Source organism: Mus caroli, chromosome 5, assembly GCF_900094665.2.
Source record: "Mus caroli chromosome 5, CAROLI_EIJ_v1.1, whole genome shotgun sequence".
NCBI lineage: Eukaryota > Metazoa > Chordata > Mammalia > Rodentia > Muridae > Mus > Mus caroli.
Window position 1 is genome coordinate 6003312 of NC_034574.1, and position 13148 is coordinate 6016459.

Genomic DNA, 13148 nt, shown 5'->3' on the forward strand with positions numbered 1-13148 from the left:
CTACTGTTTGGGTACGGGTGTCTGCATCTGTCTGAGTCAGCTGGTGGGTAGAGCCTCTCAGAGGACAGCCATAGTAGACTCCTGTCTACAAGCATAACAGAATATCATTACTCGTGTCAGGGATTGATACTTATTCATGGGATGGGTCTTAAGTTGGACTGGTTATTGGTTGGCCATTCTCTCAGTCTCTGTTCCATTCCCCATACCTGCATTTCTTGTAGACAGGATAAATTTCGGGTTGAATTTTTTGTGGGTAGGTTGTTGTCCCTATTGTTCCACTGGGATTCCTGCCTGGCTACAGGAAGTGGCTTCTTTAGGTTTCATATCCTCAATGCTTTGAGTCACAGCTATGGTCACCCCCATTGATTTTGGGGCACTTCTATGTCATGTCCTGGAGAGGCCCCCTTCATCCCCACCCCTGTCAGTTGCAGATTTCCATTCATTCTTATGGCCATCTGTCCATCCCTCCTGTTCCTCACCAACCTGATTCTGAACCCTCCTCATCCCTTTTCCCACCCAGCTATCTCCCTCAACCTGCCTCTTATGACTATTTTGTTCCCCTTTCTGAGTGAGATTCATGCTTCCTCTTTGTGCCTTTCTTGTTGCTTAGCTTCTTTGGATCTGTAGATTATAGCTTCCGTATCTTGTACTTTATGGCTAATATCCACTTATAAGTGAGTATACACCATGCATGTTCTGGACAAGTTTTAGCATATGCTGTGTTAGTACCAGTTCAGAAGATTCTACCTTTTGATTAGCTAACATGAAAGAACATGTAGAATACTCCAATGAGGCCAGTACTCATGGTGGACACAGAGTCAAGGTGGGGCTATCGGTTTATCATGACTCCTGCATAGATTCAGAATGTTTCTTATCATGTCTCTGAATTTCATTGGGGTTTATCAGATACCTTTCCAAGTAGAGGTATCTAGGAAGACCTATGCTAACACAGGTAGGATTGAACTGAAGGTGGTGAGCATACTGAGAGGTTGTCACTTGGGTGTCCAAAGGCAGAGGAGTGTGAAACCTTAGGTCACTCACTTGTTGCAAAATGGCAGGGGAGTTAGGAACCCTAGAGTAGCTTGTAGCCTTTCTTTGCAGGGGATTGCTCCTGATGGGAGAATATGTCCAGAGCTTATTACTTGGGGAAATTCAAGAATGTAGCACAATCCTACTGTTTGCAAATGCTAAAACAACACCAACAATATCTTGAATGGGCACATGTTCTGTACGTTCATATTATGTTCAACTATGCTCTATCCTTTGCTTAAATCCTCTCACTGGTCCATAAAGAATAGTGACTTGAGGTTCCTACGTCCAGTGCAGGCATGTTGAAAACTTCACTGCCAGGCTTCTTGGTAGACTCCATTGATACGTATGCTCTTTAATTTCTCCTTGTGACAGAAAACTAAGGTTCTCTAACAAATTATCATCTTCCTGAGCAGCCAATGACAGGGTAGATGAGGATTAAACATGAAGACAGAAAGAACATCTTACGTCAAATAGACTTTGTATGTGCTCTTATTTATAGTCAACTCAGCTGCTACACATTGTCTAACAAAACTGATATTTTCTAATCATCTAAAGTCATGCTGAATAGCAAGGTTGTTATTGCTGACATATCTGTTTTAGTTTTGGAAACTTTTGAATCACAGGCTATATCACAATTGTTTTTTTTTGTGTGTGTGTGTGAGGCCACAGATTTTCTGTCATTTGTTGATTTAGACGTAGCTTATATACTGGAGCCCCTCCTACCACCAAGAATCCATTTTAATCCAGGGTATGTTTTGCTCCATTTTCTTGCATCTAGTTAATGCTTGGGTTTAATATAAAGGATGGAGGAAATTTCTAGGTGATAGCTGGCTATAACTCTGGATTTTATTTGGTCAACTTCTTATCATACAATGATCTCCTTATTCCTTATAACTCCATCTGGGAGTGAAAGGAAAGTATACTCAATATACTTAATATACTCAATTCTGTGTAATATGTTTTTGTGCCAATTTGTTTTCAAGAAAAAGTTTCAAAGAAATCCAATGCTCTGTGATTGTTAGGAACTGCACAAAATCTTGAGGCATTTTTTCTTATCAGCTTTTATTTAATTGATTTTGTGTGTGTGCATGCTTACTTACGTGGATGCTTGTGTGTTTTGGAGGGCGGTGAACAGGTATATGTGTATGCATATGTGTAGAGGTCAGAGGTCATTCCTCAAAGGTCTGGTCTCAGACATCATTCTTAAGGGGCAGTCCACATTGTTCTTTTTTGACATAAGATCTCTCATTGGCCTGAAGCACACCTGTAGGTTAGGCTGACTGGCAGCAAGCCCCAAAGATTTGGCTGTTTCATGTGTTGGGATTATAAGAGCCTACCACTGCATGTTTTTTTATACATTGATTCAAAGACCTAACTTATGTGTGTGTGAATACAAGGAAATACTTACCAACTGAACTGTCATTAATGGTTCTGAAGTTGCCTTGTATAATCATGTTAACTCAGTTGTTTTAGCTAAAGTTTAAGAGATTAGAAGAATGCACTACTGGGCATGCCTGTGGGAATATTTTTAGACTTGATAGAATTATGAAATATTTAATGGCTTGATAGGTTGTTTGATTGAAGGTGGGACTTCCTTAGAGGAAGCAAGTCACTTGTGCCTAGAACTTGGGTCTTTATCCTGCTGTGGGTCCTTCTTATATTTACTTCTGTGTTTTCTGTCTACTGGGATGTAGACTGTTCTGCCATGCCTTCCTCATATGATCAACTAATCCCTCCAAAACTATGAACCAAAATAATCCTTCCATTGACTTATATCTCTGAAATCATTGGCCACAGTAGCATAAAGTAATTGACACAGCTTGATAGACTCTAGTGTTCTGAAATCTAAGATGGCCAAGTAGTCAATGAGTCCTGCCACATCTTCAAAATTCTAATTCATCAGGCTTCAACCCATAAAATAAATGCTTTCATCCTATTGTGATGAAGTTCAGTGTTAGTTAGTCTAGGGACTATATCTGAAGCCAATGGTCTGATTAGTACCCCTTCTGCCAGAGGAGAATCAATATGAGAGTAGAGTTCAACAGCTGTTCTTTAAACCCTTGTTCTACTCCCCACTGCTGGACATGTTCCTTTTCATTATCAGGCAATAAAACGTAGGACCCCTTATGCTTTGAGGGTCTATTTAACATGTTTGATGTAAGCTTTATTGAATCTGGAGAACTCATTTCCTGTCAATTCATGTTAATCAGCATCTGCAACTTGAATCTTTCTGTATTTACCAAACCATGTCTCCACCATTTTTTAAACATTTTTATTAGATATTTTTAATTTACATTTTAAGTGTTATCCCCTTTTCTCATCTCCCCTCCAAAACCCCCCCATCCCATTCCTCCTCCCCCTGCTCACTAACCCACCCACTCTCGATTCCCTATCCTGGCATTCCCCTACACTGGTGCATAGAGCCTTCACAGGACCATAGGCCTCTCTTCCTATTGATGACCCATGAAGCTATCCTCGGCTATGTAAGCAGCTGGAGCCATAGGTCCCTCCATGTGTACTCTTTGGCTGGTAGTTTAGTCCCTGAGAGCTCTGGGGGCACTGGTTGATTCATATTGTTGTTCCTCCTATGGGGCTGCAAATCCCTTTAGCTCCTTGGGTCCTTTTTCTATCTCCTCCATTGGGGATTCTGTGCTCAGTCCAATGGATGGCTGTGAGCATCCATTTCTGTATTTGTAAGGCACTGGCAGAGCCTTTCAGGAGACAGTAATACCAGGCTCCTGTCAGCAAACGCTTGTTGGCATCCACAATAGTGTCTGTGTTTGGCAACTGTATATGGGATGTCTCCCCGGGTGGGACAGTTTTTGGATGACCTTTCCTTCAGTTTCTGCTCCACACTTTTTCTTTGTATCTCCTCCCATGGGTATTTTGATCCCCCTTCTAAGAGGGGCCAAAGTATCCACACTTTGGTCTTCTTTCTTCTTGAGCTTCATGTGGTCTATGAGTTATATCTTGGGTATTCCAAACTGCTGGGCTAATACCCACTTATCAGTGAGTTCATACCATGTGTGTTCTTTTGTGATTGGGTTACATCACTCAGGATGATATTTTCTAGTTCCATCCATTTGCCTAAGAATTTCATGAATTCATTGTTTTTAATAGCTGGGAAGTACACCATTGTGTAAATGTACCACATTTTCTGTATCCATTCTTCTGTTGAGGGACATCTGGGTTCTTTCCAGCTTCTGGCTATTATAAATAAGGCTGCTACGAATGTAGTAGAACATGTGTCCTTATTAAATATTAGAACATCTTCTGGGTACATGTCTAGGAGTTGTATAGTTGGGTCCTTAGATATGTCGAATTTTCTGAGGAACTGACAAACTGATTTCCAGAGTGTTTGTACCAGCTTGCAATCCCACCAGCAATGGAGGAGTGTTCCTCTTTTCCCACATCCTCTCCAGCATCTGGTGTCACCTGAGTTTTTGATCTTAGCCATTTTGACTGGTGTGAGGTGGAATCTCAGGGTTGTTTTGATTTGCATTTCCCTGGTGACTAAGGATGTTGAACATTTCTCTAGGTGCTTTTCAGCCATTCGGTATTCCTCAGTTGAGAATTCTTTGTTTAGCTTTGTATTCCATTCTTAAAAATAGGGTTATTTGGTTCTCTGGAGTGTAACTTCTTGAGTTCTTTGTATATATTGGATATTAACCCTCTATCTGATGTACAGTTGCTAAAGATCTTTTCCCAATCCGTTGGTTGCCATTTTGTCCTATTGACCGTGTTCTTTGTCTTACAGAAGCTTTGCAAGTTTATGAGGTCCCATTTGTCAATTCTTGATCTTAGAGCATAAGCCATTGGTATTCTGTTCAGGAAATTTTCCTCTCTGCCCATGTGCTAGAGGCTCTTCCCTACTTTCTTTTCTATTAGTTTCAGTGTATCTGGTTTTAAGTGGAGTTCCTTGATCCACTTGGACTTGAACTTTCTACAAGGAGATAAGAATGGATCAATTTTTGCATTCTTCTACAAGCTAACTGCCAATTGAACCAGCACTATATTTTGAAAATGCTGTCTTCCCCCCAACCCCCACTGGATGGTTTTAGTTCCTTCGTGATCAAATGACATAGGTGAGTAGGTTCATTTCTGGGTCTCCATCATTTTTATGTCTTCATTAGCAAAACACTGAGGAATTCTAATGGTTTTGAAATGTCATTGTGCTTTCATGTCAACACGTTGGTCTACCACGGTCTCATATTCTTTAGCAGACTTGAGTTTCCCATGTTGGAGATAAAACACAGTCTTTTATCTATAGTAGGAACAACAGCCAGAATTGGTTTTGTTTGTTCAGTCTTTACATTGTGCAGGGGGTAAAGAGCTAGAAGATGCCTGCACATACAGCACATTGTGAAGAGTAACCCCTATCTTGGGTTAATCTGTCTTTTGTAATCATGTGCTTTCTATTTGTTCTCTATGGGGAGGTTCTGTTTTGAAGTTGTAGGCCTATAATCAGAATTTACTTTTGCTCTGGAAGAAGATAACATCTCTATCATCCAAGGATTTGAGTTGTATTAACATATTTGAAAAGATTATTTGAAATGAAAGATAATCCATATATTTGGCATATAAAAGCCAAGAAAGAAGGGCATCCCATAATTTACTCGGCTTTCTCTCAACTGGGCAATATTTTCCAAGGGAGGAAAATACTTTATATAGGTGCCAGGGGGGCATTTTAAGGAAAAGTGATGCTTAAACCATATTGTAAAGAATGCCTGGAATTTTTCAGGACAAGAATAAATTAAAGCATCGCAAAGACTGTTTAATGTTTTCTCATATTGTAGTACCCCCACACCTTCATTATACTAGAGCCAGAACACTGAAAGATGGGAAAAGATTCTTAGACAGCATGAGTAGAAATAAGAGGCCAACAGAGGTACTCCTCCATGAGAAAGTTCAGAATATGAATTTTTAATATAACAATTCCAGTCAGTGTGATCGTTTTGTCCACTTTGAAAAATTTATTGTTTTCAATAATTAACTCAACATACAAAGTACTGGGATTATTTCGACATTTTCACACACATGTTATACTTTTTGTTTCCCTCCCTCTCTGCCCTCCCCAATCCCTTGCTCCTTCCCTTCCCATCACTCATTAATAGCCCACCCTTTTTATATCACATGGATTCCACTAGTCTATCTTTCCCTCCCCCTCCCACCTTTTAAACATCTACTCCTCCCATTTCATGGGCCCCTTTCTAGTTAATACCTACCCCCACCCACCCAGATAAACGCATACAAGAGAAAACATGCAGCTTGGTCTCTCCTAAACTGGCTTATTTCACTCAATATAATGATGTAGTGTTTTATCCGATTTTTCCTCCTACAAAGACCATAATTTTACTTTTTGTCTTGGCTGAATAAAGTCCCATAATATATATAATTACATTTTTTATCCTTTCATATATTCATAGACATCTAAGCTGGTTCCATTTCTTCTCTTTTGTAAATAATACATTCATAAATACAAATGTAGAAGTATCCTTGTAATAGGAATTAGAGTCCTTTGAACATACAGCCAGGAGAGATATAGTTGGGTCATATGGTAATTTCATACTTGAGCTTTTGAAAAAAACCTTTCTACTAATTTCCATGAGGGCTTTACGAGTTTATATTCCTATCAGCAGTGTCTGAGGGTTCCTCTATTCTCACATTTTTGCCAGAATTTGCTAGTGTTTGTTATCCTGATGACAGCAATTCTCACTGGGTGAAATGAAATCTCAAAGCAGTTTTAATTTGTATTTTCCTGCTTGGTAAGAATGTTGAATACATTAAAAGTATTTCTTGGATAGTTCTGTTTATTAACTTTCATCCTATTTATTAGTCTGATGATTTTTTTTTTTTTGGTGTTTGATTTTTGAATTGCTTTATAGGTCCCAGGTATTCATGTAGACCTGCAAGGGACCCTGAATACCAAAATAATTCTAGGCAGAAAGACACTGATGAAATATCTGATATTAAATTATATAGTGAAGTGATAATAACAAAAACCATGTGGCACTGGCACAAAGACAAGCACGAAAAGTGATGGAATAGAAAACTTAGAAATAAGCCCACACAGTGATAGTCACCTAACTTTTGACAAAAGTCACAAAACATGCATTGAAAAAGACACCCTCTTCAACAACAGGTTCTAGGAAAACTGAATATCTACATGTAGAACAATGAAGCTGGATTCCCACTTCTTATCCTGCACACACAAAAATCAAAATGGAAACCATACCTTAGTACAGAACTTGAAAAATTGAAACTGCAGGATGAAAATATACAAAAATACTCTTTAAGATACTGGCAGGGTAAAGGCAAAGGCAAGGACTTTTTGCAAAGGACTCCAGTAGCAGAGGAAATAATCTCAAGAATTAATAAATAGGATCGTATTAAGTTCAAAAGCTCATACAGCAAAGGAAATTAGTACAATGGCGAAGAGACAGCCTTGTGTAGAATGGAAAAACAACTTTGTCAGCTCCGTCAGAGTTTAGTTATTTATATATTTTTACACTTTAAAATGAAATTTGAACTATTGGAGAAAATGTAAGACACTTATATGAGACAAATCATTAACATACCACCTAAATTTTATTATGTTTGCTTTGTTACATATCTGTTCATCTTGAAATTTTTATCAGTGTCTTCATATATTTTAAAGTAAGTTGTAAACTGCAATAGCCTCACTCCTAAACACTTCAGAAATATTTTTAAGGTTTCTTTAAGGCAGTGGTTCTCCACTTTCCTAATGCTGTGACCTTTTGATACAATTCCTTATGTTGTGGTGATCCCCAACCATTACATTATTTCATTGCTTCTTCATAACTGTAATTTTGCTACTGTTATAAATTATAACATGACTAAGGTGTCATGACCCAAAGGTTGAGAATACTACTTTAGGCAATGCACATTCGTTGTGAGCATACACATGGTTGGCTGAATTCTGGAGAAGGTGTGTACTTCAAATTCTATGACAATCTAGCACACTAGCTTCATCCTGAAAGTGATCTCTAGTCCTTTTGCATGGGATCAGGCTTCTGTCTCTCAGAGACAATTACTATAATGATCTTTTAAAGCACAGGTTAGTTTTGTATGTTTCAGAGCCTCACACAATCACATAATTCAGTGTGCCATATTTTGTGCAAATTTTTCTTTTACCCTGAAGGATGTTTATGAGAGATGCATATATGCTATTTTAATCAGGAGTGGATTACTTTTTATTCATGAATGGAGCGGTATTATACGGATACTACTTACTAATGGACACCAATGATGGTTCCAGTGTTTGAAGAGAGCTACTGTGTACATCTAATCTTGTACCTTGTTTTATGTACACTTAAAAAATGGGTCTCTGTGATTTGAACAAGGAAAGCTCAACATTTAAAAATTTCTTTGCTTTATCTTATATTCTGAAGGCCATGACTCACTTGGTACTTTCCTAGTGTGTCTAGATGTTTGTTAATTTGCCTTGACTTCACTCAGCAACCAAAAGAAAGCTGCAATTAAGTTTTCATGGGTTTTAAAACTTTGTTTATTCTATAGTCAGTTATAATTTTAGATTTTATTTTTGGTTTGGGGGACTGTGTTTACCTTATTATGGTTTTTCATCTTAGACATTGTGGAGACACATTCTGCATGTGTACATGGCCATTCAGCGTCACAAGAACAAGAGTGACATCTTTTAGCACATCGGAGAAGGGATGGAGTGGAGAGGTGTAGTAGGGTGGTGAGGAAAGGCTTTGGCAGCTTGTGTGGATTCTTGCGTCCTGTGTGGCATCCTTGTAGGCAGGATCCTGATTTGTCTAATAGGCACTACTGTTGAGAAATCAGCATTTCCCAAATTCCACTCTCCTGTTTTGCTTCTATAGTGTGGTGCTTCACTGTATTTGTTCTAGAGGCAGAGTCTCACTTTATTGCCCTTGATCCTTCTGCCTGAGCTTCTCAAGCATTGAGCTTCAGCCGCACAGGCATTCATCACCATCCTCTACTCTCAGTTCATTTTTGTAACTACTCATTAACAACTTGCCTGATGTGAGAGACTTGTCTCAAGTCTTGTTTTGGAAATTTAGAGAGGATGACATCTACTGCCAACCACCAGGAAGCCTCACTCCATTAGTGGTCCTTCCAATCAGCTATTCAACGTCTACTCTGTCATTTTCTCCTATTACACTTAAACTTTTAGCACACTTTTGTTTTCACTTGGGGTTGATGGCTGATTTCTGTAGTTCCCTCCCTCCCTCTCTCTTTTCCTGCTTCTTTTCTCTCACTCTCTCATTTCTCCTTACCTTCCTTTGCTCTCTTTAAACTAAGGGGGGAATTCTACGGCTCCCATGTGCTAGGTGAGTGACCCATCACTGAGCTACACTTCAACCCATATTTTCTATTGTAAATTAATTAATTAATTTATTAACTTCATGTGTCATAGTGTATGTGTAGGTGAGAAGACTAATTGTAGAATTACTTTTCCTCCTTCCACTATAAGGTTTCTGGGGAGTGAACACAGGCTGTTTGCCTTGGTGCCAAGTCTTCTTTCCCTGATAGGCCATGTCACCTAACCCTAACCTAACTTAACCTAACTTAACCTAACCCTAACCTAACTTAACCTAACTTAACCTAACCCTAACTCACTTAACCTAACCCTAACCTAACTTAACCTAACCCTAACTCTTTCTTTTTTAAATCTTTCTATTCCTTAAGGCTTTAAGAACTTTTTATATATTTAATGAATAAAACATTCATAGATATTCAGCCTCCTATTTTTCTTTTGCCACATTAAAGACTCCTCTTTGGGCGTATTATATAAGCCAGTTTGAATTAAACATTTGATCTATTACCTTATATGACTTCTTTAACATTTTTAGTAGGAACATGCCCAAAACAATACCCTAAACCATAGAAATTGACTTAACTAATTTTGGCTGTTACTTTTCTTACTATCCAGACTATGTGATCAGATATGAATGTCTGCCAGTTCTGTTTTGCCTACAATTAGTATGTCAAGGTCACGGATCCAAGGTCAAATGTATCCTCAGGGAGAGTTTCCTTGACTTCTTTCTTAAAAAAAAAAAATCACAGCTACATCTTCTGATATCTGCCCAATCTTGTGTTTGTTTCTATTTTGGAGTTGTCTGTCTTATCACTTGGGCATCAAACTTATCCTTCAGGGTACATCCGCCTTTTGTCGTATTTTCTACCTTATTTTAAATGTAAAATTCTAATTGTAAGTGGCAGGCTCATAGGTTAAAGTCATTTGGGGAACTTTTGGCAAGCCAAATCCTAAAATGTTATTGGCATTTCAGTAAGCTGATTTTATTTTATGTTTTCCCCCTTAGGAAAAAGATGACCACTTTGAGTCTGTTCAGCTGAAATCCTCAAGATGCCCCAATATATGAAGAGACAATGCTGTAGCATTCAGGACCCCCATTAGGACTTGTCCTCACATCTGACATGGCTGTGATCTCACAAAGGAGGTGTGCCAATGAGAGGAGGAGGCAAAAATGCTGATTGCCTTATAACACATATACTTTGTCAAACTACAGAAGACAGATGATGTGGGTCTCACTGAAGATGAAGCTTAACTCAGGAAGAGATTTAGCTGTATATACACATAACTGAAACCCAAGTTTAAGCCCACCAATGCACTGCTGAGCATGCCATATGATTACTGGGTAACTTTAATTCTTTATACTGTCTACATCCAAAATATGTGTTGGAAGGCAGACATAGACATATGCCTTGTGTTTCCACTTATGTCTTGTTCTTGTACTTTGGGGGAAGATTTGGAAAAAAAATGTTATAATTATTTTTACTTTTCTTTCTCCAAGACTTGAAAACATCTCTTTTTTTATTATTAAAATGATGAGTAATGAAAGACAAATTTTCATAGGGTATTTTTCTCTTAACTTTAGAAGTCTAGGATATCAGTAATATTTTGTGAAGTTATTTACTTTTGTTATCTAAGATGATAATCACTTTTAAAAATTCTTTCCTTGTTTGAACTAGTATGGGAAATTTAATTGTTTGAAGGAATCTCATGGGATGGGGTTGGAGGTGATAAAAGCCAAGAAGAAACCTCAACATTCCATTAATTTAGACAATCTGGCATTATCAGAAGTCAAAGGCTTAAAGCATTTGAGTGTTGTTAAAGAATAAAGGGTGGGCGGGGCACCTTGTTTAGTCAACCCCTGCATAGTCATGAGGAGGAGGAGAAACAGCTTAACCCTAAGCACAGAAAACTGCTTGCTTGGGCTACAAGTGTCAGCTGGGCTATCCCTCCTCACCAGGCACCAACCAGAGCACTGGAGGTTTTTATTTTTTCTTTGCTAGAAGACTTTGAGGATTATGAATTTCTTGAAGATTTTATTTCTAAGCCAATAAGGAAGAAGTTCAATTTTTGAAATGCATATACTTGTATTCATAATAACAATCTTCTTAGCAATGCATTGTTCTTGTTCGAAAGCAACCCAGAAACTTGTGACATTTCTCATGATGGATTACAAGTATTAGTGTGACTTGGATATTATTTTTGAAAGAAGTTTGATGGTGAACTTGATCAAGCTTGTGTAAACATTTAGACCTGGGAATTAGCGTATCTTACCCATTATTGATATAAGATGTTCTGATTTGTTTCCAATAAACCAATAATCTTTATAGATCTTAATCCAGATATTTAAAAAGATTTTTGATTGGCTGAAGGAGGCAAAGCATATGAGTAAGGTTTTCACCATGTGTTTTTTCTGGTGTTTCATTGCTTGTAATATTTGATTTTGTGGGTGGTGTAGTCTTTATTTTTGTGAAAAATGGGAGAAAATGAATAAATGAATAATTGTGCTTATTGGCCAGAGGGTAAACCACTAGACCTTTTTGCTACCACTAAAAGAATGGTTGGATGCATGTGTATATGTGTGTGTGCATGTACATGTGTGTATGTGAGTATGTGTGTATCTACTACTAAATATAAAAATAGGTGATGTATTATTGTTTGTCATAAGACTGAAGAGAATGTTACGTAGCATAATTTTGCATTTAATTTCTAGAATATTCTAAATTATTTTGGCTTTGCTCATTTTTGTCCCAATGTCAGAATATTGGCATGGCTTTCCCTATCATGATCAAAATTTAACCAGGAGAGTGTAAATACACATCACTCAGAGGAACTGGTGCAAAGTACAGACTGGACAGAGTCAGAAAAATTCTTCTGTCACCTGTCACTCTTCTTCACCCTCTCCTGTGCTCAACATGTATGTTCCAAGCCATAGAAATAATTGGGATTTGTTCCCAGGTACTTCTTTTTTCTCTTGTCACTGGACTAAAATCTCTGACATGTCAAAAATGCCTTAAATTTTAATGAACTCTCTGAAAATGCAGTTGATATTGAAGAACTTATTTCATTTTATTTCTAATTTTAGGTATTAAGTAGATTTTCATTTTGTCAGCTCAGTCCCATCTTTGGATTCCCATGGCTTGTCGTTTTATTCTAAGAGCTGAAGAACTATGACAGAATATTATGAGGAGAATATGCAGACCAATTTTAGCTATAAAATTGTTTAGTTTTATGTATGGCCTTTGATAAGCTCAGTGAAATGTTAAAAGCTATAACTAAATTATTCTGCTTCTATGACCTATTGACATTTACTCTCCCCATCACAACCAGTGATAGAAAAATACATTATTTATCATTTTTTTTCTAAAAGGCATACTTTGGAGCCTTAAATACTTCATTAAGTCAACTGTTGTGTATAACATCTCTTAGCACTGTGTCAAAACATATTTAAGTCATTTTTCTACTGGATGAGAACATGTCTTCTATGGATAAATTATATTATGCTATTTAACAATGTTGAGCAACTTGGTATATATTCACTTGATTTAAATTACTGAATTTTATTATTATTGGCCTTTTTCCTTTTTGGTTACTAATAATCATATCCTTCTTAGGATTAAACATATTTCATAGTTCTTTTTGTATAGACTTTTGTCATTATTTTTCTCCCCTAAAATGATAAAATGGTTTAAGTTAGTACAGTGGAAGAACTACTTGAGAGCAGTAATTCACCATTTGGGTTCTCAGGCGTTGGGTAACAGTGGGTTTGCTTCTTTAAGTCCCATCTAGCCAAGTG

General features: G+C 37.6%; 1 protein-coding gene across 2 annotated transcripts in view; it reads left to right on the forward strand.

The window, feature by feature from the left end:
- Positions 1-11866, forward strand: part of Kiaa1324l (KIAA1324 like) — a 192837-nt gene extending 180971 nt beyond the window's left edge. For both annotated transcript variants that reach the window (XM_021162113.2, XM_029477444.1), the window contains one exon: positions 10362-11866. In XM_021162113.2, coding sequence (XP_021017772.1) covers positions 10362-10421 — 60 coding nt within the window. In that variant the 3' untranslated portion in view covers positions 10422-11866. The remainder of the gene's footprint in view (positions 1-10361) is intronic.
- Positions 11867-13148: the final 1282 nt, after the last annotated feature.